Here is a 27,649-nt window from a genome sequence, read left to right as displayed (position 1 = left end):
TATTAAAGCCTGTAGACTGATTTTCATGTGAAGGGAGCCTGTCGCTTTTGCCGGGAAAATCACAAATATGTGATGTTTATGTGCGCTCCCGAGAGCCTCAGTGCTTCTCTTCCACTATTCAACAGTGACAACAAACTGCAACACTAGATAACGTTATCTTAGAGATGAATCCAGCAAACGTCTCAGCACAACACCGACTCCAACACAAACTCTGAGTAAGCCAAAAAAAACATTGATCTACTGAATCCCGTCTGGCTAAGCGGGAATGTGATCGTGGTCGAGTGAAAACTAGAGTGAAAATCGGCAGGGCATTTGATTCCTGGATGGACCTTCATTCGGTTTTGGGGATCAGAACAGACCCTGAATTGTTTTTCTTATTGGACAGGTAATCTTACATAACTGCAAAGCATGTGACATATTGAGCCATAAGGATTGATCTGTGTCATTTTAGCTAAACTACAATAACACATGAAATGAATGCTAGACAATGTTCAAGATAATGCAAAAAGACACATTCATCAGTGTAACGTAACTTGGTTATACAGAAAATATATATCATCTATTATTATAAAACAATAGTGCATCGATATATCAAAATGACATTTGTGATGAATCACATCAATACTGAATTGTGTCAACATATTTATAATGTACAGTCTATTTTATAAACGGCTACTGTCATCATCCACCACATTTAGCAAACAGCTATTGATAAAGATGGCTAGCTAGCTAACACCGACATCAGCTATCGTTTAAATGCAGTCAAGGTATCATGCAAAGAAAAGTGATTATTCAAACTACAGTCTCACATAGTCAGACCGATATCCACACTTTGTTTTAGCCCTGTTCCAGCACTGGAGACTCAAATATAATATACAGTCTCAAAGTTTGTAGTAAAACAATCATAACTGTGTCATTTTAATTAAGCTACGTCATCTGTCAGCATGATGCCGGTGAATCACATTCAGTAAATTTGTACGTTAGAGAGGGGGGTATAATCCCACTTTCAGGGATTATACCCCCCCCCCCTTTTTGTGTCTTACATGACACTAATCTAGGAACTGAGTCTCATATTTTGTGACATGCAGACCAATGAAAGTGTACAGAATACACTGCAAATATAATTGGTTATATTGCACATATTTAAATAAGGTTTAAATATGTGCAAAATGCTTGAATATTGTGAAAACTGTGAATATTTAGATTTTCCCTTTTCACGAGTAGGTTCTGAATTCCCTTGAATGCCCCCAGAGTGAGTTATGTCCACACACAAAATATCAAAAGAATGCAAAATCTGTTTTTTGTCTACTGTACTGTATTTGTTTTACTTCGTTTTTTTTATACATAGTGTGATGTTCAAAAGAAATGTCTATGATGATTCAATGTCTGAACTTTATTAATACCAGCTTTCTCAACACGAGGTAACACGTAACACCCCAGTTCAATGCCTAGCGCATCTTTCCCAATAGTTAAGCACCACAGCTCCCCCATAGGGTTACTTACTCATTACATGACACATAGCTATATAAATTCATTGTCATAAATCATCAATACCGTTTATCTGTACACTGTGTGTGTGTGTGTGTGTGTGTGTGGTGGTTTTATTAGGTTATACACTAGTAGTTATGAAGGTATTATGCTATAAATGTGGTTTATGAGGACATCTCTCGTGTCCTTGTAATTCAAATGTACATACTATTTTTTTTAAATGTAACTATCCCAAATGTTTCTGTGAGGGTTAGGTTTAGGGGATAGAATATATATAATAAAAATCATTGTGTCTCTGGAGAGTCCACATAATGATAGGAGCAACCATGTTTGTGACTGTGTGTGTTTACAGGTTTAATATACGTCTCTGATGTCTGTTTTAGATCTTTTCATCTGGAAAGCAACATCTACTAAACATCTTAAATATCAGATTTACAACATTCTAGATCATAAATGTTTCAAAGTAACAAAGTAACAATGTTGTCACAATGTAAAATAGATGTCGTTAAGATGTAAACACACATCAAATAGACGTCTGGTTGATGTACTGGTGCTATCAGAGATAGTTTGTACAGTATAAACATCATTATGTCTATGGAGAGTCCTCATTATGATAGGAGTACCAACATATATGTGTGTGTGTGTGTGTGTGTGTGTGTGTGTGTGTGTGTGTGTGACAAACACATTTCTACCTAATGTAAACAAAGATGGCTGGACTGGAATGATCACATTTTCCTGTTGTGTTGACTGCATATAGGAGAGCTGTTGATGTTTTGCGACAATTTGACTGTCTGTTTCAATGAGCCTACTGTGTGCTTGAAAAGATTATTGAGTTGCTGTTTGAGTTACTTGTGATTGACAACAGAATGATCACCTAATGTAAACCGACATTGCTGCGAGGATCAGTGATCCCAATTTTGTGTTGACTGTTTGTATACGAGCTGTAAACTTTTATAGTAGTAATTTTGTGACCATTTGGATGTCTATGTCATAAAATAATCATACCATGTGCTTGAAAAGACTGTATGAGTATCAGTTTGTGTGAATATGAATTACAGGCACTTGGGCAGTGCAGTTTAGAGTTGGCATGAAAATTGATTTGAATCTGACACCACTAACTGCTGCAGAAACACAAATTTGTGACGCTACTCTAAGGGTGCCAGTCATAAACCATCACAAATATGCACCAGTAAGTGTGAAAGGGTTAAGTGACAGAAAGTTCTTTTGAATTGTTTTCCTAAAATGAGTAAAAATAATATTCTATATAAAATGTAATGATTACAAAAATGTCTTCATTCTAATGAAACATTAAAAATATATGTCTTCTGTGAGTATTTGTTAAGGATTTACATTTTTTTAAAAGGAATAAATACAGGTGCTGTTTCAGTGAATTCACTGACCATTCAATAAATTCAAGACCAATTAGGGCCTGGGTTTAAGGGGTTAATATGGGTATAAACAGGGTTTTACAGCTCAACATACTTAAGTTTGTCCAGTGTGCAGTTTGGATCGTTGAGTCTTTCAGAGACCAGCTTGACTCCTGATTCTCCTGGGTGATTGTAGCTCAGATCCAGCTCTTTCAGGCGTGAGAGATTTGATCTCAGAGCTGATGCCACAGAACAACAGCCTTCCTCTGTCATCATACAGCCAGATAATCTACAAACACACATACATAACAGTCAGATAATCTAAAAACGTGCATATAACCAGTCAAATAATCTACAAATGCACATCAACAGTCAGATAACCTACAAACAAACATCAGCATTTAGCAGCAGCCATATTAACCTGTAGCTCAAGACTGGTTGCCACTGAAGCTAAGCAAGGTTGAGCCTGGTCAGTACTGTATCTGGATGATAGACCTCCTGGGGAAAACTAAGTTTGTGATTGGAAGAGATATTAGTGAGGTCAGCAGGGGGTGCTCACCCTGTGGTCTGCGTGGGTCTTAATGCCCCAGTATAGTGAAGGGGACATTATACTGTAAAAATACACTGTCCTTATGGATGAGATGTTAAAATCAGGTCCTGACTCTCTGTGGTTATTAAAAACATCCTAGAGCACTTCTCATAAAGAGTAGGGGTATAACCCTAGTGTAATGATTACCCTGTCTTGTCCCTCTGTTGCCCTTTGTTTGTGATTTTGTCACTTTTGGTATTCCTTAGTTTTCAATTTTGTCACCCTTGCACCTCCATAGTCTTGTTCATTGTTTTCACTTTTGTCACCCTGGTCCCTCCACAGTCTCTTTGTTAGCGTTACGTGTTCACTGTTCATTGTTTGCACCGCCCTTGTTAATTTGCCTTTGGTTTCTGTTAATCACCTTGTTATCTTGTTTGAGTTCTGTTCTTTCATTGGCCCCTTTTCCCATGTTTGTGTATTTATACCCCATGTCTTTGTTCAGTCTTCGTCGATCGTTGTTTGATGTTAACCCGGTGTATCTTTCCCTCCCGAGTTCCCTGTTCGTGTCTACCTTGATCAGCTTACTCAGTTTATGTTTCATTTCCCCATCGTGGGTTGTTACTTTGTGTTTTTCCTGTGTTGTTCATTTAATAAACTTCAACTGCGTTTGGATCTGCATCTCCTCGTCTGCTTCGTTACTCAATCATAACAGAACGATCGACCACACAATGGATCCAGCATTTTTTCGAGCTAACTATGAACTGCTCTGCCTGAAGCAAGGGGACCGACCGATAGAAGACCACATCCACGACTTTCTTGTTCTGGCTAACGTTTCAGACTTCCCTAATTCCTCCCTTGTGGTCTTCTTCCAAGGCAACCTGAGCAACGGGCTGAAGGAGCGGTTGCCGCCGGCAACGCGCGACTGGACGCTCCGCGCGTTCGTTGAGGAGACCCTACAGGCCTGCGGTTCTCCTTTAACAGTGGACATCATCGAGGAGAACCCCGTAGCGCCTCCCACAGTATTGACCCTCCATTCGCCCGTGGTTCGTCCTTTCACGCCTGTCAACGAGCCAGCGCGACCCTCTTCGTCTGCCCGGAGGAGGAGGAGAAGACAGGCTTCCGCCTCCCGGCCCACGCATATCACTGTGAGCGAGCCAGAGCCCACGCATGTCACGGTGAGCGAGCCGGTCGCCTCCGATGTCAGTGAACCAGCGCCTGTCGCCTCCGATGTCAGTGAACCAGCGCCTGTCGCCTCCGATGTCAGCGAGCCAGCGCCTGTAGCCTCGACCGTCCCAGAGCCAGTGCCAGTAGCCAAGACCGTCCACGAGCCAGTGCCAGTAGCCAAGACCGTCCACGAGCCAGTGCCAGTAGCCAAGACCGTCCAAGAGCCAGTGCCTGTAGCCAAGACCGTCCAAGAGCCAGTGCCTGTAGCCAAGACCGTCCAAGAGCCAGTGCTAGTAGCCATGACCGTCCAAGAGCCAGCACCTCTCGAGTCTTCCAGGGCTCCTCCTCCAGAACTTTCCAGAGCTCCGCCTTCCGAGTTTCCCAAGCTTTCCAGAGCTCCGCCATCCGAGTTTCCCGAGCTTGCCAGAGCTCCGCCTTCCGAGTTTCCCGAGCTTGCCAGAGCTCCGCCTTCCGAGTTTCCCGAGCTTTCCAGAGCTCCGCCATCCGAGTTTCCCGAGCTTTCCAGAGCTCCGCCATCCGAGTTTCCCGAGCTTTCCAGAGCTCCGCCATCTGAGTTTCCCGAGCCTTCCAGGGCTCCGCTTCCAGAGCCTCTCGAGTCTTCCACGGCCCTTCTCCCCGAGCCCCCTATGGCTCTGCTTCCAGAGACTTCAGAGCTTTCTAGGGCTCCGCCTCTCGAGCCTCCTACGGCTCCACCTCTCGAGCCTCCCACGGCTCTGCTCCCAGAGACTTCAGAGCTTACTAGGGCTCCGCCTCTCGAGCCTCCTATGGCTCCGCCTCCAGAGCCTCCTGAGCCTCCTACGGCTCCGCCCTCAGAGCCTCCCGAGCCTCCTATGGCTCCACCTCTCGAGCCTCCTGAGCCTCCTATGGCTCCGCCTCCAGAGCCTCCTGAGCCTCCTATGGCTCCGCCTCTAGAGCCTCCGACGGCTCCGCCCTCAGAGCCTCCCGAGCCTCCCACGGCGCCGCCTCTCGAGCCACTCAAGCCTGCGACGGCTCCGCCCTCAGAGCCTCCCGAGCCTCCCACGGCTCCGCCTCTCGAGCCACTCAAGCCTTCGACGGCACCGCCCTCCGAGCCTCCTACGGCTCCGCCGCTCGAGCCATTCAAGCCTTCGACGGCTCCGCCCTCAGAGCCTCCCGAGCCTCCTATGGCTCCGCCTCCCGAGCCTCCTCCGGCACCGCCTCTCAAGCCACCCAAGCCTTCGACGGCTCCACCCTCAGAGCCTCCTACGTCTCTGCCCCCAGAGACTCCAGAGTCTTCCTGGTCTCCGCTCCTAGAGCCTCCCACGGCGCCGCTTACCCCGGCTCCGCCTCCTGAGCCTCCTTCGGTTCCACCTCCTGAGCCCCCCTCAGCTCCGCCTTCTGGGCCTTCTGAGCCATCACCTCCTTCGGCTCCGCCTCAGAGGTGCTCCTTGGCTCCGCCTCACGCGGCTCCGCCGGCCTCCGCTGGCCTCCGCTGGCCTCCGCTGTGGCCACTCTATCTCCTAGGCCACCAAAACCGGCCTCTGTCCTGTGGTCATCTCCCAGGTCCCCTGAACCGGCCCCTGTCTTGTGGCCTCCTCCCAGGGCTTCTGACCCTGTTCCCGTCCTGTGGCCTCTTCCCAGGCCCCCTGATCCAGTCCCTGTCCCGTGGCCTCCACCCAGGCCTCCTGACCCTGTTCCCATCCTGAGTCCTCCCTCCTGGCCTCCTGACCCAGTCCCCGTCCAGTGGCCTCCTCCCAGGTTCCCTAAACCTGTCCCTGCCCGGTCGATACCTCCCTGGCCCCCTAACTCTCATCTCCATTCGTGCCCTCGTGGACTGTCTCATTTCCCCCCCCCGGACTTCCTATCTGCCCCTGGCATCTCCCGGACCTGCCTGTCTTGCCCTCTGTGCCCCCCGGACTTCCTGCCTGCCCAGTGTACCCCCCTGGTCTGCCTGTCTGCCCATGTGCCCACTTGTACTGTCTGTTTGCCCCTGGTGCCCTCATGTTGTTCTTGTGGAGTTTTTTTTTTTTTTTTGTTTGTTATCAAGGATCGTCTGGTATCCGATCCTTAAGGGGGGGGCTATGTAACGATTACCCTGTCTTGTCCCTCTGTTGCCCTTTGTTTGTGATTTTGTCACTTTTGGTATTCCTTAGTTTTCAATTTTGTCACCCTTGCACCTCCATAGTCTTGTTCATTGTTTTCACTTTTGTCACCCTGGTCCCTCCACAGTCTCTTTGTTAGCGTTCGTGTTCACTGTTCATTGTTTGCACCCGCCCTTGTTAATTTGCCTTTGGTTTCTGTTAATCACCTTGTTATCTTGTTTGAGTTCTGTTCTTTCATTGGCCCCTTTTCCCATGTTTGTGTATTTATACCCCATGTCTTTGTTCAGTCTTCGTCGATCGTTGTTTGATGTTAACCCGGTGTATCTTTCCCTCCCGAGTTCCCTGTTCGTGTCTACCTTGATCAGCTTACTCAGTTTATGTTTCATTTCCCCATCGTGGGTTGTTACTTTGTGTTTTTCCTGTGTTGTTCATTTAATAAACTTCAACTGCGTTTGGATCCGCATCTCCTCGTCTGCTTCGTTACTCAAGCATAACACCTAGTGTCTTGGCTAAATTTCCCCCATTCGCCCTTTTCAATCATGGCCTCCTAATAATCCCCAGCCACTAATTGGCTCTATAACTCTCTCCTTTCTACCAATAGCTGGTGTGGGGTGAGCATACTGGTGCACTCTATCTGCCGTCGCATCATCCAGGTGGATGCTGCACACTAGTGGTGGTAGAGGAGAGTCCCCTGTTCACTGTGTAAAGTGCTTTGATTATAGTGTCAGAAAAGCGCTATATAAATTAGTTAATTCAACAGTCAGATAATCTAAAAACACACACATCAACAGTAAGAAAATCCACAAACACACACATAAAAAGTCAGATAAACTACATTTACGTTTAGTCATTAAGCAGACCCTTTTATCCAAAGTGACTTACAAATGAGGAACATAAACACTTTGTCATATAAAAGTAAACTGTACCTGCAGGATCACACTGCCAAGTTCTAAGTGTTGCTATAATAGTACAGAAACTAGCACAGAAGAAAGAGACAGATAAGGATTTTTTTTTAAAGATTTCTTAAATAGTAAGTGCCATTATTTAGGACAGGTTAAGTGCTCACAGAATAGATATGTTTTCAGCTTTTTCTTGAATGTTGAAATGGTTTCAGCAGAACGGCAGGTGGTTGAAAGCTCATTCCACCACCGGGGGACAGAGAAAGCGAATGAATGTGAAGTGCCTCATTGTGATGGGACCACCAGGTGTAAGAGGGCGCTGTTCCACTGGTTGTCCTGAGGGCCAAATTCAAAGCTTTGAATTTTATGCATAGCCAGTGGAGTAAGACCAAGAGGGGTATGATGTGAGGCCTCTTTGGTGGGTTGAAAACCAGACGTGCCACCACATTCAGGACCATCTGCAGTGGCTTGATAGCACTCGCTGGAAGGCTGGCCAACAGAACATTGCAGAAGTCCAATCTTGAAATAACCAGAGCTTGGACCAGGGACTGCGCAGCATATTCAGACAGGAAAGGTCTGATTTTTCTAATTTGCATTTCCAAAATAAATGCAAATACTTATTTTTTAAATTATAGTAAGTAAAGAAAAGAAAACAATACATATTAAAAATAAACATATTTCAAATTACAAAAGAAAAATAAAACAAAGCAATTTATCATAATGTTTCAGTAAATATAGAAAATGACAAATATATTCCTCAGGGATACATGTTTACTGTGCAACCATTTATTAAGGGTCAGTTCACCCACAAATACAATTCTGTCAATACTCGTCCCCGTGTCATTCCAAAATCTCCATCTCTAGAACACAAATTAAGATATTTTTAATGAAATCTAAAAGCTTTCTGTCCCTCCATTGACAGCTTACACAATTAGCATTTTCAAGAAAGGTGGTAAAGACATGATTAAAGTAATCCATGTGTCTCTACTGGTTTAACCTCAATTCATGAACATAATCTACTACATTTACAAAATATGAATCTCCAGCGTGCGTTCATGAGAGCACCACAACGCATACATGTTGTATTGATGCAAGAGCAGACGTTGTGTAAACACGTGTTCAAGATTCATATTTTGTAAATAAAGTGGTAAACTATGTTGTAAATTACAACACACACTAAGCACTCGTGTGGCTTCATAAATTGAGGTTAAACCACTGATTTGGATTTCCTGCCTGACATATTGTAAATACCACAAGCACCCGCCATTAACAATCTGTCCCTCACGGACTGCGTGACTTCACCACAAGTTTTTTTTTTTTTCGGTGACTAACCGACTAATACAATTTTTAATCGACTAACGATTAGTTGAATATTATGTGGCAGCCCTAGTCTTTACTAATTTGTGGTCTGAAGATGAACACAAAGTATTACAAGTTTGGAACGGCATGATGGTGAGTAAATAATGACATAATTTTATTTTTTGGGTGAACTAACCCTTTAAGTTGTATGAATTGACAACAGTGTATGAGTAGAGCTAAGATGATCAAGAAAAGTGTAGGGCACATATTTCAAGTAAGACTTGTTCGGTAAAAATTCTGAAGTTAGTGTTGATTGTATTCATTTGTCAAAATTGCAAAGGACTTGAATTGAAACCGTTAAACAGATGCCATCATTACTATGGAATGTAATTTCTGATATGCACTGTCGGTCACAGCAGACTGGGCCATCTGACCCATTAGAGCAGAGTAGGCTCTCAGAAAAGAGGGGTTTAGAGAGACCGAATCATTTATGAGAAGAGAGATAATACTGCAATGAAAATTACAGTGTTTTTTGAACTTGGATGCATGTAAACCTAACCTCCAAAACCAATTTAGCAATCTGTAAAATAGCATAATAGGGGCACTTTAAAATTATTATTATTATTATGGTTCTTCTTCTTCTTCTGAGACTTTAATTTTCCAAGAGAAACTCCTCCTAGAGCCTTCAACCTACAACCACCAAACACAGCAAAGATCTTTAGGCTGTAATTCCCTGTAGCAGACTTCCGACTTCCATTCATTTATAAAATATACATTCCATTAGCATAACACACTAATGGATTATTCTCTGTTCTTTGTCAGTCTTTCTTCCAGAGCAAGCCATCAAGAGGTACAACAAGGTCTTGGACTATTTGAATGGTGGGACAACAAAAACCCAGGCATACTTCAAATGTGGCATGGATAGAAAGACGATTGCTGATACTGCTGCAATTGCGGAGCTCGAAGCTTGTGACAAAGTGGCCTACAAAAATTTGCAAGACACCTTCCAAAGAGGACAGAAACTGAGAATTATGCAGACAGGAGCCAGTGCAAAGCACCATTGAAAACAAAAAGAACGTTGGCTTGCTTATAGACTTTTGTGAGAGACAAAAATAATCTGTTTATGCATGTGTATGTGTGCTTCTTTGTATGATAAATACCATTCCATGCATGTTCTAGCCCAGTGGCTACACACAGTCACTTTAACTGTTTCATGTTCCATGACTACTGTTTAAAGTCAGTCACCATAAATATGGCCAAGTGGCTATACACACTGCCACTTTAGCTGTTGCTTGTTCCATGCGTCTTGTTAAAATCAGCAATTTTTCCAGTCATGATGAATAAATATCATGTGCAAGCAAACACTGAAGTCATTTTAAGCTTTTGAGGTTTTTGGTGAAGTTTTAGATGGTAATTCCCATAGAAGTATGCAGTAACACATGAGTCATCACTAGTTAGTTACCATGATTATTACAGTAGTTACTAATGAAAAGCTAATCCTAAAGTGTAGAATCTTATATTCATTCACAAGATATTCACACACACACACACATATACAGTGGGTACGGAAAGTATTCAGACCCCCTTAAATTTTTCACTCATTGTTATATTGCAGCCATTTGCTAAAATCATTTAAGTTCATTTTTTTTCCTCATTATTGTACACACAGCACCCCATATTGACAGAAAAACACAGAATTGTTGACATTTTTGCACATTTATTAAAAAAGAAAAACTGAAATATTACATGATCCTAAGTATTCAGACACTTTGTTCAGTATTTAGTAGAAGCACCTTTTTGATCTAATACAGCCATGAGTCTTTTTGGGAAAGATGCAACAAGTTTTTCACATCTGGATTTGGGTATCCTCTGCCATTCCTCCTTGCAGATCCTCTCCAGATCTGTCAGGTTGGATGGTAAACGTTGGTGGACAGCCATTTTCAGGTCTCTCCAGAGATGCTCAATTGGGTTTAAGTCAGGGCTCTGGCTGGGCCATTCAAGAACAGTCACGGAGTTGTTGTGAAGCCACTCCTTCGTTATTTTAGCGGTGTGCTTAGGGTCATTGTCTTGTTGGAAGGTGAACCTTCGACCCAGTCTGAGGTCCAAAGCACTCTGGAGAAGGTTTTCGTCCAGGATATCCCTGTACTTGGCCGCATTCATCTTTCCCTCGATTGCAACCAGTCGTCCTGTCCCTGCAGCTGAAAAACACCCCCACAGCATGATGCTGCCACCACCATGCTTCACTGTTGAGACTGTATTGGACAGGTGATGAGCAGTGCCTGGTTTTCTCCACACATACCGCTTAGAATTAAGGCCAAAAAGTTCTATCTTGGTCTCATCAGACCAGAGAATCTTATTTATCACCATCTTGGAGTCCTTCAGGTGTTTTTTTAGCAAACTCCATGCGGGCTTTCATGTGTCTTGCACTGAGGAGAGGCTTCCGTCGGGCCACTCTGCCATAAAGGCCCGACTGGTGGATGGCTGCAGTGATGGTTGACTAACTACAACTTTCTCCCATCTCCCGACTGCATCTCTGGAGCTCAGCCACGGTGATCTTTGGGTTCTTCTTTACCTCTCTCACCAAGGCTCTTCTCCCACGATAGCTCAGTTTGGCCGGACGGCCAGCTCTAGGAAGGGTTCTGGTCGTCCCAAACGTCTTCCATTTAAGGATTATGGAGGCCACTGTGCTCTTATGAACCTTAAGGGCAGCAGAATTTTTTTTTTGTAACCTTGGCCAGATCTGTGCCTTGCCACAATTCTGTCTCTGAGCTCTTCAGGCAGTTCCTTTGACCTCATGATTCTCATTTGCTCTGACATGCACTGTGAGCTGTAAGGTCTTATATAGACAGGTGTGTGGCTTTCCTAATCAAGTCCAATCAGTATAATCAAACACAGCTGGACTAAATTGAAGGTGTAGAACCATCTCAAGGATGATCAGAAGAAATGGACAGCACCTGAGTTAAATATATAAGTGTCACAGCAAAGGGTCTGAATTCTTAGGACAATGTGATTTTTCAGTTTTTCTTTTTTAATAAATGTGCAAAAATGTCAACAATTCTGTGTTTTTCTGTCAATATGGGGTGCTGTGTGTACAATAATGAGGAAAAAAAATGAACTTAAATGATTTTAGCAAATGGCTGCAATATAACAAAGAGTGAAAAATTTAAGGGGGTCTGAATACTTTCCGTACCCACTGTATATGTATATATGAGCTAGGAGACATACATAAAAACATATTTTTTGAGAGGTAGGTTAAATAATTAAATAACTGTATTTGGTATTTGGATGGCTGATGACTCAATATGTTCCAGTAGTCACCATGACTCTCGTGATTCAATGCCAGTCCAGAGGAATGCCAGAAAATTGGCCACAGGACAAGTAAGGTCCCGACAACTGCATTTAAAATCCATTTCTTTAAAATTATTCAGTTGATAAATAGTTCTAGGAGACAGCATAAGCTAATTATTGACAGCTTTCCCAAATCATAAGTCTGCTATGCTATTACATATTGATAATGTAAACAACGTTGTGTATTCGTTTACAGTAGCAGTTCAAATGTTATTGTGGTGCTAGTCATTTGTCCTGCATTAGTTATTGATTAGTTTTGCATGAATTATGAAACTTTTTCAGTAGTTCTCTGGGAAGCTTTCAAAAATTAGTATTTATTCATTAGTTAATAGTGAACTACCACTTTCATCAGTTTGCTATTACTTACTAATTCATTAATCAGAGCTTCTTATTAGTTAATAGTAGTTACTAGATTGTTAATATTATGTTACACATTTGTTCCTGTGTAGTTATTCATTAACGAAGGAACCTTATTCTAAAGTGTTACCAAGTTTTCTAAAGAGCTGGACAAGAATTAATGTTGTGATAATTTTGAACTGTGATGTCACAATCAGAATAACTTGATTAACTTGAGAGGAAACAGACTCAGCAGAGGGAGCCCATCCACAAGTACACAGTAGTTGGCGATCGTTACATCATCAAGGCCGATAAATCCGATGATATTCTGACATATTTAATTATTGGCGTTGGCCGATAAATTTCCCCATTTGGCGATGCAAATCACCTGCCTGCATGTGAAGCATATGAGACATGTACATGACTAGTCACGAATTGTTTTGTTGTTACATGCCATCGTGTGATATGTCGGCCTTGTATCGGTCTATTGGCCACCCTGCTCTCTGGATATCGATATCGGCAATTAAAAACCCCATATCAGTCAACCAATGGTACACAGTAACCACAGCTATGTACCACAATATATTCATATTGCATATTCCAATGTACTAATGAATCTGCAAAGACAAACCTCAGTATTTCTAGTATACAGTGAGGACTCTTCAGTGCATCAGAGAGCAGCTTCACTCCTGAATCCTGCAGGTCATTGTTACTCAGGTCCAGCTCTCTAAGAGATTTTGATGATTGTAGAACTGAAGACAAACTTTCACAGCACTGATAAGTGAATCTACAAGCTGCAAATCTAAAACAAATAAAGAAATAATGATAAAAAGCAGTTTTATAAAACAAATGGTAATAACAGAGTGAATGCTCTACAGTTTGATATGAAGGGTTGTGACAGTCACTGAGCCATTTATTGTTTCATTGTCACAGCTATGAACCACAATATATTCATATTGTATATTCCAATGTACTAATGAATCTGCAAAGACAAACCTCAGTATTTCCAGTGTACAGTGAGGACTCTTCAGTGCATCAGAGAGAAGCTTCACTCCTGAATCCTGCAGGTCATTGTTACTCAGGTCCAGCTCTCTAAGGGATTTTGATGATAGTAGAACTGAAGACAAACTTTCACAGCACTGATCAGTGAATCTACAAGCTGCAAATCTAAAACAAATAAAGAAAGAATGATAAAAGGCAGTTTTATAAAACAAATGGTAATAACAGAGTGAATGCTCTACAGTTTGATATGAAGGATTGTGACGGTCACTGAGCCATTTATTGTTTCATTGTCACAGCTATGAACCACAATATATTCATAGTGTATATTCCAATGTACTAATAAATCTGCAATCACAAACCTCAGTATTTCCAGTGTACAGTGAGGACTCTTCAGTGCATCAGAGAGCAGCTTCACTCCTGAATCCTGCAGGTCATTGTTACTCAGGTCCAGCTCTCTCAGTGATTTTGATGATTGTAGAACTGAAGACAAACTTTCACAGCACTGACCAGTGAATCTACAAGCTGCAAATCTAAAACAAATAAAGAAACAATGATAAAGAGCAGTTTTATATAACAAATGGTAATAACAGAGTGAATGCTCTAAAGTTTGATATGAAGGGTTGTGACAGTCACTGAGCCATTTATTGTTTCATTGTCACAGCTATGAACCACAATATATTCATATCATACATTCCAATGTACTAATAAATCTGCAAACACAAACATCAGTATTTCCAGTATACAGTGAGGACTCTTCAGTGCATCAGAGAGCAGCTTCACTCCTGAATCCTGCAGTTCATTGTTACTCAGGTCCAGCTCTCTAAGGGATTTTGATGATTGTAGAACTGAAGACAAACTTTCACAGCACTGATCAGTAAATCTACAATCTGCAAATCTAAAACAAATAAAGAAACAATGATAAAGATAAGTTTTATATAAAAAATGGTAATAACAGAGTGAATGCTCTACAGTTTGATATGAAGGGTTGTGACGGTCACTGAGCCATTTATTGTTTCATTGTCACAGCTATGAACCACAATATATTCATATTGTATATTTCAATGTACTAATGAATCTGCAAACACAAACATCAGTGTTTCTAGTATACAGTGAGGACTATTCAGTGCATCAGATAGCAGCTTCACTCCTGAATCCTGCAGGTCATTGTTACTCAGGTCCAGCTGTCTAAGGGATTTTGATGATTGTAGAACTGAAGACAAACTTTCACAACACTGATAAGTGAATCTACAAGCTGCAAATCTAAAACAAATAAAGAAAGAATGATAAAAAGCAGTTTTATAAAACAAATGGTAATAACAGAGTGAATGCTCTACAGTTTGATATGAAGGGTTGTGACAGTCACTGAGCCATTTATTGTTTCATTGTCACAGCTATGAACCACAATATATTCATATCATACATTCCAATGTACTAATAAATCTGCAAACACAAACCTCAGTATTTCCACTGTACAGTGAGGACTCTTCAGTGCATCAGAGAGCAGCTTCACTCCTGAATCCTGCAGGTCATTGTTACTCAGGTCCAGCTCTCTCAGACTTGAGGAGTTTGAGCTGAGAACTGAGGCCAGTGCTGAACAACTTTGCTCTGTCAGATCGCAGCCCATCAAACTGAGAGAAATTACAAGATAACAGTGTGTTAATCTATAATTTCAATGAAGGCTTCTCAGCACAGCTGTTGGGTACAAAGAAAAAATATATGGCCACTGTGTTTGATTGCTTATAGTCGTTTGCTAATTTTTTGAAGCTCTTCTACTGTCAAGACCCAGTCTGGACTGCCCAACTTGTTTTGTTCTGGAGTTCTGTCTGTTTTGGTCCATGTGTGCATTTGTTTTGAGCACATGTCTTTGTTTGTGTTTGTGTCAGCCATATGCTCTCCTTACTCCGCCTCCTCATTCCCCCTTGCCACACCTCCTCATCTGATCCTTGTTGTGTTGATTGTCATCAATTGTTCCTCATGTGCTTTCCCTCTACATACTGTGCCTTCTACCTTCTTGTGTCTGTTAGATCATTTTGTGAGTTTTGTTAGTCAGTCATTCCTAGTCTGTTACTCCAGTTGGTGTTGTTTATTTTCTTAGTATCAAATTGGTTCTAATAATTTTACTGTGAGAGTTTTTGGTTTGTATTTAGTTATTTTTTCATAAAAGATCGTTATTTAGCATCCCAGCACTTGGGTCCAAATTCCTGCAAAATATCCTGATTTTTGTCTCGAAAAACATATTTGAAGTTCCCCAAAACAACTCTAATGTATGATGGAAGTGAAGTTAGGTAAATTAAGCAGTTTATTAAAGTTATATATTAACAGCATAATATTTAAACTGTTTATCACATAGTTATAGCCTGTTCATTGTTATGTTAACATTTAAATTTGTGCAAATCCTGATTAATCCTGTCAAACAATTAATTCTAATGAAATAAAATGAAACCTATATGATTATACATAAGCCAAATATTTTTCTCAGGTGCAAAAATCACGAAATAATTCCACAAAGTGACATCAGCCTGCAACACACTCCAAGTAATCAAGGGTTTAGGTTGTTCCAGTTAAACCCATTGCATGTCTTACAAAAGGTATTGGACACTCGCACAACGTAAGCAGTGACTTACATCCAAGTCCATGTGACAGAGTGAAGTATGCAAGGGGATACAATTTTTAAATGGATGGTAGGCCTGAGCAGTGCACTCCTGAGGTGTGAATTAGGCAAATGTGCCACATAGTGACGTAGCTATTTCACAGAAGTAATGGCTGGACTGCAAACCATGTCTTTCAGGCAGTTCAGGAGCAGTGTTTTCTGTGGGAGAGAGTAACTCCCTTTGGGGTGGAATTTGTGCTTTGTAACTTTGCAGACCTTTTACATGCACAAACAGCTATATTATACACTAATGGAAAGGTAATGTCCCAATAAGTATAATAGGACCTCTTTAAGCATAATCCAGACACTAATCAGATAATTTACTGTTTTAACAATGTAAACAAAAAAAATATGTCACTGTGACATCATCATACGTAACAACTTGCTACAAAAAAAAGTCAATTGTTTAGCTGTTTTAAATGGCAGCAAATGTAGGTTCTTCTCTTTCACAATGTGGCCCCGTTATTCAGACCACCGTGTAAAACACTTGGCATTAAGCTGATAAGTCAATTTACTCTATCAATCTTTTAAAGAGAAAATAAGGCTTTGACATCATGTATTTATACTTGCGCTCATCCTATAATGACATGAGAGATTTCACAAGACATGACAACATTTCTGGTAAGTGAACACAGTGATCAACGATACTCTCTGGTTTTTATGGTGCATTTAGAGAATTGTTAGGGAGAGAATGTTTCTGTGCACTGGAATGATTTTGCGATTGGGTCATCCCTAAAAATGGCTGACTCCCTGAACAATGCTTTGATTAGTGAACAAGAGAGCTGATTGAGATACACCTAATGAATATTTATTGAGTGCGTTCAACTTCAGCTGCAGCTTGCCTTATCGATCTGCGAGATTTACCAATTGTAGTAGCGGGAGGAGATGAAAACGGAGCCGTCAAGCCGGACACATTCTGCTTCACGACATGTGCTGAACCCACATTAGTCACAGAAGATCCCACGATGATTGCTTTGTTTATTACAGATGAAGTGGTAATCAGAACTCAGGATTGAAATGTAAATATTGATTTGAAAAGGTCGAATTATTTTGATACCAATAAAGTTTATTCCGAATTGTTTTTAGGAATAAACATTATATTACTATGATAAACATATTATAATATGAGATAAATAATGTGCTGTTATAAAAACATCAATTAGTGAGAGTTTATCGGAACTGGAGATTTCATAATTAACACCTTGTTAATTGCATACCATCATACTACTCTTAATTCTTTCTCAGACTGACATAGCTGAAGTAGTAAAAGTAGTATGTGTCGCATACCATGAAACACACGTCACCATTGTCATCTGTGATTCTGGCCAATCATGAATAAGTTGTGACATCATCAGAGCTCTTGCAACCACTCTGGAAAAGCTGCATTGGCTGTGCCAGCCGGCTGTTCTTGAATTGCTCTTGTGGTTCTTTAATGGCATACATCACGGTGACGCGGCACTGACGCCATCTTAAGTCACACAACATTTCTAACCGACATGCACTGCTTCAAGTCAATCTCTGATCGGATCTGATCACACAGCGCTGCATGAAGTTAAACATCTATTGATTACACTTAGATGAAAACATTACCTACAGATGATAACACAATATTTACCACCAAATTCTCTTTTCCTCTGTGTACAATCTTCTAATTTAACAATAATGTCACCTCAGTAAATCAGTCAACAAAGATAAACACTTAACATAAAGCCGTCTAAACTAATAATTCATTACCGATCTAAATAAATGTTGATCACTATATTATTCACATCTTAATGCAATTTTATATATTATAGTATAACATAATTTAACATTGTTTTTAGTAAAATCCATTAAAGGATTATCAAAACAGAAACAGAAAAACTGTGTAAAATAAACATTGCAGGAATAAAGGAAGCTACAATATGACAAATAAATTACTAAAGTATAAAACAATCAAACCCTTAAAATAATAGTAATTATTATTCAGTATTATATTATAATAATAAACTTGACTGAGTCCCCCAATAATAATTCAGTATTTTATCATATTTAACTGGGTTTTTGCACATCATGTTCATTAAAGAAATGTTTTAGTATAAATATATTGTGGCAGGGCGGAGGGCGGGGCCGGGTCGTGATCATACACACCCGGTCCCGTATTAGGCTAATCAAGCCTCTGAGGTTTAAAGGTCGACTGCAGAGGATCGTGCGGGAGAGAGAGATCGTTTACGGACATGTCCGTCATGTGTGTGTTTATGTTGTCTTTTAAGTTTATCATTAAAACTATTATTTATATTGAAAAACCGGTTCTCGCCTCCTCCTTTCCATTGATACCTTTACATATATGCAGGTAAATAATGATTTATTTATGAGGCTGATGTGTATTATTGTATGTGGAAGCATAAATAAAAATGATAAAGTATCAGTATAAAGTAAATAAAGTATCATTTTTTATTTATTTAGTGGAAAACTGTAGAAAACATGCTTTTGTTATTTTAAATGAGATTTTTTTTACTTTGCATTAAACATTATGAATCTATTTGGCTACAATGTCTGTTTAAAATGAAGGTAAAACTATTAAAAGTAACACATGAAACAAAAAAAAAACCATCAAAATAGTATAAGGGGTTGTTTTTAATCTAACAAAATACATTAAAATATAACCTCTGCTATTTAATTTCAATAAAGTGTGATTAAAACACTAAATTACTCACTCTGCTTTTCTGGATGCTTTGATCACCGGCAGCAGCCTCAGAAGACATTCGTGTGATGAATCATATTTCCTCAGATTAAACTGATCCAGCTCCTCTTCTGAGTTCAGCAACACAAACACCAGAGCTGACCACTGAGCAGGAGAGAGACTGACTCCAGAGAGACGATTGATATCTCTTCTGTTCACATATGTTTGTACTTCCTGCACTAGAGAATGATCATTGAGTTCATTCAGACAGTGGAACAGATTGATGGATTTCTCTGGAGAGGGATTCTCCCTGATCTTCATCTTAATGTACTCAACTATTTCCTGTTTGCTGTCAGAGCTGCTTCCTGTCTGTGTCAGTAGGTCTCGTAAGATTGTCTGATTGGACATCAGTGAGAGACCCAGAAGAAATCGAATAAAAAGGTCCAGGTGTCCGTTCTCACTCTGTAAGGCCTTGTCCACTTCACTCTTCAGGAGATCACTCATAGATGACCTAAACATACTGAAGAGACCTGATGTTTGTTTAGAAAAGGAAATAAAAGCATACAGAGCAGCGAGAAACTCCTGAATGCTCAGATGCACAAAGCTGAACACCTTCCCCAGGTGCAGTCCAAACTCCTCTCTGAAGATTTGGGTACAAACTCCCGAGTACACTGACGCTTCTCTGACATCAATGCCACACTCTCTCAGGTCCTCCTCATAGAAGATCAGGTTCCCTTTTTCCAGCTGTTGAAAAGCCAGTTTTCCCAGAGACAGAATCCTCTTTCTAGCCTGCTGAAGATCCACCTCACATTTCCCATCATACTTCTGGCTCTTCAGTTTGCTCTGAAAGATCAGGAAGTGTGTGAACATTTGAGTGAGAGTCTTGGGGATCTCTGCACTCTCTGCTTCACTCAACAGTCTCTGGAGAACAGTGGCTGAAATCCAACAGAAGACTGGTATGTGACACATGATGTACAGGCTTCTTGATGATTTCATGTGTGTGATGATTCTGTTGGCCAGACGCTCATCTTTTATTCTCTTCCTGAAATACTCGTCCTTCTGAGGGTCATTGAAGCCTCGTACATCTGTGAGCTGGTCAACACACTCAGGAGGAATCTGATTGGCTGCTGCTGGTCGAGAGGTGATCCAGAGCAGAGCAGAAGGAAGCAGATTCCCCTTGATGAGGTTGGTCAGCAGCACATCCACTGAGGCCGATTCTGTCACATCCCACAAAATATCATTGTTCTGGAAATCTAGAGGAAGTCGACACTCATCCAGACCATCAAAAATGAAAATTACTTTGTAGTCATCAAGGAATGTTTTCAATTCTCTCAGTTCTTTTGTATCTGTGAAAAACTGATGAAGAAGATCCATAAGACTGATATTTTTGTGCTTCATCAGATTGAGCTCTCTGAAAGGAAGTGGAAATATGAAGTGAACATCCTGATTTGCTTTTCCTTCAGTCCAGTCCACAATGAACTTCTGCACAGAGACAGTTTTCCCAATTCCAGCGACTCCTTTAGTCAGCACAGTTCTGATGGCTTTGTGTTGTCCAGGTAAGGCTTTAAAGATGTCATTGCATTTGATTGGTGTTTCCTGTGTCTCTGCTCTCCTGGAAGCTGTCTCAATCTGTCTCACCTCATGTTCATTATTGATCTCTGCACTCCCTCCCTCTGTGATGTACAGCTCTGTGTAGATCTCATTCACAAGTGTTGAGCTGCTTTGATTTGACATTCCTTCAGTAATTCTCTGGAATTTCTCTTTTAGTTTTGTTTTGAGTTTTTGTTGATGCACAGAAATCAGTTCTGATGTAAAGAGGAAAAGAAATGGGAATTATAATTGATGTTGATGTTTAATGGTCATTAGACATTAAGTTTATTTTCTTTCACTAATATTGAGTGAATCCGGACACTGTGTGTTTCCTCTGAAGGTGACGTGATGTAATAGTGACGTGAGTGCGAGCTCTTACTGGTTTGAAGTGTGTTAGCGAGGTCTGTCTGCTTCATCTTCTTCAGGACGTGCAGTGTGATCTTCAGAAACCCCTCTCTGACTCTGCTCTGACCTTCATCATCCTCCTCCTCTCTCTCAGAGCATGCTGGGGAATCTGAGATCAGTAGTCTCTTGAAACTCTTCAGCTCTTTCTTCATCAGAGAGATGATTTTGTGCTCAAGTTCCTGAAATCAGTGAACATTCAAACATCAAACTTCATTCAGTAACAGAGAAGAACAGTGAAGGATCAGTGGACAAGAATCACCACTCATTTTATTTGTGCTTTAGTTGTCTTGAATTCCTCAGTGTGTTTGTGTGTGTGTGTGTGTGTGTGTGTGTGTGTGTGTGTGCTGTAAAGCTTACTAAAGTGTATGTTTAAAAAAAAACAGCCTATAAGGTATAAGTGTTGCTCTCTTTCACACTCTCGCACACACACAAACACACACACACACACACACACACACACACATACACACACACACACACCCACACAGACACACACACACACACCTCAAAAATGGAGTCCAATGGCACTTTCCCAGCAGTTGACTCTGATTCATCCTGTTTGTTTCTGTAGTTGATCAAAGACTCTCCTGAACTGAAGGTAATTGGACGATACATTGACCCGTCACTCTTCATGGACACACAGCTGGGTTCAGGAGATTCTCCATGAATGACACTAAAACAGCAATTAAACAGAGTTTAGTTCATGTGTTTTTTTAGTAATCTGAAAACATAATTTCAACATCCAGTGCAATAAAACACATTTAATGATGTCTTGTTCTAAGACCTGTTCTTGGTTTTTCTTTATACTCTGAGTTACCGTGTTCATTAAAAGCTGCACTTAGATCCTCATTCTCGTCTGCCTCGTTACATGGTCACTGCGTGACACACTGAAGAAACACAGAGACGCGGTGCAGCAGTCAAGGATGTTCGTCCAGCACGTGTTCATTGGAAAACAATGAAACAACAGAGCAGACGCACACAAAAACACGTTTGGTGTGAACGGCCCCTAACTCATCCGTTCATGTGTATCTGAGCGTGTGATTGAAAGAAGTTCAGAATATTTTTTCAGAAATTACAAACCCAAAGTCCTGCTGACCTGAACCCAGCAGCTTCTAACATGAACCGCTCTGAGAGCGCTGACAACGGCGTGTTCACGTGTGTAACCAGAACATCATGTCACTTCAATCGGCTTTTGATGAGCTTTCCTAACGGTGTGGGGGCCCTCTCGACGTCCGGGGCCCCATGCAATTGAAACTGATTACAAGATCATTGGAAGTTTTTAAGCATCTTATATTTTTTACAGAGACCAGAATTCCTTTAAAAACATAAACAGCCTCTTTATTGTGTCGTATTCAATGTAGTACGAGACAATTTCTTCAGTTTTTAAGTGTCACTGAAATACTGTCAAACAAAAGTGAAAAGTGTCAACACATATCCCTACAACATATTCTTCATCAGACACAGATTACTGTAGCACAGGTGGAAACATACTGTAACATATAGTCAACATTTTTAGTAACATTGTGATCTCCAGCAGACTGTATGTCCTGTGATAAACCTGAGGAACAATCTCTTGTCATGTCTGATCATCTCTGTCATGTTCACATGATATTACTGTACAGTATAAAGATGAGCTCTTGTGAAGAGATGCCAATGAAACTGTTACAGTAAAGCAATCAGCTGTAGAAGGACTCATTAATTTTATTATAATTGCATATTTCCTTTTAGATTTATATTTTTTACACTGGATTCTTTCTAATGGTCCCTCAGACTGTGGTGTACACGTTCATACTGTCAGTCAACATGAGAGTCCTCACCTCACATCAGCACAAGGGGCTCCTGAACTGAATTTAAGTGGTTCTTCCATTGACCGGTCACTCTTCATGGACACACAGCTGGATTCAGGAGATTCTCCATGAATGACACTAAAACACAACAGCAATTAAACACTGTTTTAAAAACTACAAACTCTCACAAACACTCTTTTCCTCTCATCAGTTTCTCAGTTTTACTCTTCCCAATATTTCTCTCTTCTTCAAGGGGGTAACATGTTCTTTTCCAGGGTTTGGTCATGTTTAATGCACAGTCCTAGTTCAACATTCAGCAATTTCACTTCTGCTGATTTGATGAAGATATATTTGAGCACATGACATTACACAGCAGATCTGATCTGAATGTCACTAAAGCTGGAAAGACTTTTGTTCTGTTCTCTGTAGTTTATTTCTGTGTCACTAGGTGGTGCATCTGGTTTTACTCAGTTGATGCTGATATCTGCTGATGACAGCTGTCTTAAATCTGTCAATCATCTTTTCAATCATTTATAGAAGTTTGTCTGTAAGTATCAAAGTGTTTATGAGATGTTTATCTTCATCTTATGTTTGATATTGATGACCTAAGTGGTGGTGTGCTAATAAATCCATGCTTCAGTTCAACTCATTGTGGAAGAGTTTATCTGTCTGTCTAGTGGATGAAGGGGGACTCTTTTACGAGGACAGAATAACTTTTAATGTGCTGCTTTCTGAAAAATTATTTTCACAAGAATTAAATTATCAAATGTACTTTTACAGGAGAAACATACACACAAATGACCTTTGACCCCAATCCTAAGTAATGAAAATTTTTCCAGTTCTGTCTGTGACTGAATCAAACCGGTCTCACTGTCATCTTACTGTAGATCTCACTTTACCCTAAAGCTGTTTTCACATGTTTATGCTTGAGATAATCCAGTCTGTTCTCATTTCTCCTCAGTGTTTTTATACTGTAGTGTTGTGCAGCATATCAGAAATATCTATCAGTGTATTTTATTAAAGCATTGAAATCCTCTGACCTCTTGACCTTCCCTGTGTATGTCTGTCCACTGAGATCCTTTGTGGAGTCCATGACATCATCTGAACAGTCCACTGAACACCTGTCAACACACGGGACATCATCTATATTTGTGACGTGTTTATTTGTTCAATACTGACACATATTTGTTTTTATTTGTCCTCTAGAATATTCCATTAGAAATGAATCAATGAGGTTCAATTGCAGACTGTCAGCTTTTATGACATGTTAAACACCAGCATAAAGAGAAAACATCAGAAGACTCAACAGAAGAAAACAAAGCAACGTTTCAAGTCAATAGAAGAAATAACATTTCAGTGCCAAAGAAACTGAACACATACTGACAATTCAGATAAAAGAGCAAAAGTCTCAGTATCTGTTTGTTCTGCTGTGATTAATACTTAGATATCTGTTAGATGTCTTACTGTAGCTGATAGTTTGAAAGGTTTATTATTGTTGTCTTGTGAGTTTTGGTTTGTTTAGCAGCAGTTCAGTACTCACCTGTCAGGAACTGTTGATGTTCCTCTTTACTGACTAGAATATCACCTACAAAATACTTCACAATGAATTTATTGATTGTTTCAGACGATTCAGTGGAACAAAAACTGTCAAACTTTTTCTCTGTTTCTCTCGTTGTGTAATTTCCTGCTCGTCACAAAATGGATCCTGTTTTAATAGTTTCACATCTGAAGAGGAGGAGTCTGAAAGAGACAAACAACATGTAGAAAGTATTTTAACATCAAAATAATTACACTCTTCTGCTTTAAACAATGTTTATGAAAATAATAGTTTTTTTGTCTTTAACTGCTGTAAAATATATGATAACATGTTAATTTTAGTACAGCAGATTAGGAATGGGGAAATGAAGCATTGCAAAACAGTTTCATCTGCTGGTTATTACAAAATAAAGCAGCAACAAACTTGATGATGAAGCAGCAACCATAAACATTATTGATGTAGTTTCAGTGTTACAAGTGTGTGTGTGTGTGTGTGTGTGTGCGCGTGTATTTATCACTTTGTGGGGACCAAATGTCCCCATAAGGATAGTAAAATCCGAAATTTTTGACCTTGTGGGGACATTTTGTCGGTCCCCATGAGGAAAACAGCTTATAAATCATACTAAATGATGTTTTTTGAAAATGTAAAAATGCAGAAAGTTTTCTGTGAGGGTTAGGTTTAGGGGTAGGGTTAGGTTTAGGGGATAGAATATAAAGTTTGTACAGTATAAAAACCATTATGTCTATGGAAAGTCCCCATAAAACATGGAAACACAACATGTGTGTGTGTGTGTGTGTGTGTGTGTGTGTGTGTGTGTGTGTGTGGGTGTGTGTGTTGATTTTCTGCTTCTGATACAATTCTAACCCATTAAAGCGTGCCAATATGAACCAATATATTTCAATATGATGTAATACTGTAGAATAATGTATAGAAATACGACTAACAGAGTTGCATTTGGGCTGTATTTATTTATTTATTGGTATTTTCTCAAGGCATACACAGAAATACGCCATACGCCCACCTATCTCTCTTAGGATGTTGTGTATGCCTACCTGAAATAAGTAATGATACATTTGGCCACCAGAACAATGAGTAGTCTTTTGACCTGAAATGTTTTCAATCTACTATTTATACAAAAAAATTTATTTAAGTGCACAAAGATTCTCTCTAAATGCACAGGAGCGGCGGTAGGTGGGAGTGCAACTGATGGCACAGGTAACACAGACTAAGATGATCCACCAATCAGAACATTAATTTCAGACACAAATGGATGTTTTAACCAATCATATTTCCTGTTTCAGTAAGGTCAGAACATTTACAGCATCTAATGCTGATGCACAAGCTTCCCTGGAGTAACCATAATTTATGCTCTAAATGTATTTCTGTGCTAAACGTAAATAAAAAATATATATTTAACTTTTGCAATTAATCTTTGTAAGAATACAGCATGTTATTGCACCCGTGCTAGTGTTTGATGCTCTTTGCAGATGCTGGACAATTGTGTCTTGTAATTAAACTTTATCAAATGTGTCTTTTACTGCTGTCAGTGGTGCCTTTTTCTCATGATAGAGACAAACAGCACTCAAAGATCCTCTTTTTACAGTACTGTATTTAAAGTGAGGAATATAAACAGCTGCTGCTGTTTGTCCAGAATCTGTATATACTTAAATACTATTGTAATATTCATGTCCCAAATGCTGTTTCACAACTATATACTTTGAAATATTTCTTCCCTTTTCATCTTATCTAACAACTGAAGATCAACGTCTGGCATTGGGAAAAGTCAGGAAGGTATTATTGGCACTGCCACAGTGGTACTGATATTAATGTTGTCTATTCTTATGTTCTGAGCTTCTTTTGTGCATTTTAGCTGCTTTTCAGCACGTCCCTTTAATGTACTCCAGTATGTCATTTTTCATTTTAGCCTCTGAACTTCCAAATGCATCTCTGTCATTTCCACCTGTATTGCTGGAATAGGGGATGTTCTGAATGCCCCACAACTTATTCTTAAAGCTTGTGATTGGATGACATTAATTCTGCTTTATATTGATGATGATGCAGAACTATATATTATGCTTCCATAGTCTATTACTGGTCTAATCATTGCACAATATATTCTTTAATGATTGCTGAATCAACCCCTGCCAGACATCTTAAAACATTTATTCCTTTTTTACATTTATCTATTATTTTCTTAATGTGATAATCGAAGCTTTGAGTCCATCCGTACCCCCAAAAAACCTCATTACTGAGACTTGTTCTAATGTTTGTACATACAGTTTAATCTTATTTGTGGAGTTCCCTTCCTTTTTGAGAAACAAATGACTCGAGTTTTCTCTACTGATACTCTGAAATCCCAGTTATTTGCCCTCTTTTCCACTTCATCTACTGCTTTCTTTCAGACTCTAAGCATATAATTGAATCCATCATGTCGCTATAAAATGTTCCTTAAACCACTTTGATGTGGACATAACGGATCTCTATTTTCGATCATGTAGTTTAGTCTAGCTATCACCATTCTTTCCATTATTTGGCATAAATCGGATGTTAGTGCAATCGGTCTATAGTTAGCTGCTATGGAATGGATCTTCCCTGGTTTAGCTATAGGAACAATTCCTCCATGTTTCCAAGAAGTTGAGAGCTTTCATAATTTCCAAACCTTATTAAAAAGATGTAATATATTATTCAATGATATATCTGATAGATGCTTTATCATTTCATGCATATATCGTCTTTTCCTGGAGATGTATGTCTTGTACCTGACAATGCCTGCTTAAGTTCATATAATGTCAAATCTACATCCAAAATATATCCAGAAGACCCTCTTTGGACCATGATATCAGTATTTTATCTCATAGTTTGTTCTCTTTGTATTTTCATATCCTGTGATATATTAATATTTCTATGTATTTGAACAAATGCTTTTGTCAGAAATTTGATATTTATCCCCATCTATTATTACCGGTACTGTTCTGTACATTTCAATCCCTAACATTTTTCTAATCATGCCCCATAAATCACTAATATTTAAACTTTCACCACAAAATGGTCTCCAGTAAATTCTTTTAGCAGCCCGAAATACTTTTCTAACAACTGTCTGAGATCTCTTATATAGTATTGAGTCTTGAAGGAATCAGTTTTCTTTGTCTTTTTCAGTGCTTTATTTCTGATTGACACCTCACTGCATTTTCTCTCTGAGTTTAATGACGGTCACAAAACAATGTGTTTAGATTCATCCTCCACCTGCTGTACTGAAGTGTGCAACATCAGGCCTTTATGAACTTCAGTTTACTCAATAAATAAATAAATCCTGTATCTTAAAGAAAAGTAAAGAGAGATTTACAACATTCCCTCATTTTCTCACATATCCCTAAAATCTCTTGTAAATTTCATCCTCGTTCTAGTTCAGACATCTTATCACATAAAATGTTCCTCTCTGAATTATATTTATTACACCTCATTATGACATGCTCAACATGTTCAGGAACATTACAAACATCACATT

General features: G+C 39.9%; 1 protein-coding gene across 4 annotated transcripts in view; it reads right to left on the bottom strand.

Annotated features, from left to right (window-relative positions):
• Nucleotides 1–27,649, bottom strand: part of LOC127650625 (NACHT, LRR and PYD domains-containing protein 3-like) — a 56,917-nt gene that overhangs the window by 15,752 nt on the left and 13,516 nt on the right. The window contains exons 3-15 of one of the 4 annotated variants that reach the window (XM_052136152.1): nt 24,148–24,347; nt 23,648–23,728; nt 22,638–22,745; nt 21,325–21,493; nt 20,795–20,999; nt 18,860–20,630; nt 14,968–15,141; nt 14,603–14,773; nt 14,238–14,408; nt 13,873–14,043; nt 13,508–13,678; nt 13,143–13,313; nt 2,971–3,144 (exon numbers count right to left, since the gene is read on the bottom strand). In XM_052136152.1, the coding sequence (XP_051992112.1) occupies nt 2,971–3,144; nt 13,143–13,313; nt 13,508–13,678; nt 13,873–14,043; nt 14,238–14,408; nt 14,603–14,773; nt 14,968–15,141; nt 18,860–20,630; nt 20,795–20,999; nt 21,325–21,493; nt 22,638–22,745; nt 23,648–23,700 (3,509 nt within the window). In that variant the 5' untranslated portion in view covers nt 23,701–23,728; nt 24,148–24,347. The remainder of the gene's footprint in view (nt 1–2,970; nt 3,145–13,142; nt 13,314–13,507; nt 13,679–13,872; nt 14,044–14,237; nt 14,409–14,602; nt 14,774–14,967; nt 15,142–18,859; nt 20,631–20,794; nt 21,000–21,324; nt 21,494–22,637; nt 22,746–23,647; nt 23,729–24,147; nt 24,348–27,649) is intronic. The other 3 variants (XM_052136154.1, XM_052136153.1, XM_052136155.1) reach the window with 3 other exon arrangements.

Source organism: Xyrauchen texanus, chromosome 10 (assembly GCF_025860055.1).
Source record: "Xyrauchen texanus isolate HMW12.3.18 chromosome 10, RBS_HiC_50CHRs, whole genome shotgun sequence".
In the NCBI taxonomy this organism is placed as follows: domain Eukaryota; kingdom Metazoa; phylum Chordata; class Actinopteri; order Cypriniformes; family Catostomidae; genus Xyrauchen; species Xyrauchen texanus.
This window is presented reverse-complemented; position numbering and strand designations above follow the sequence as displayed.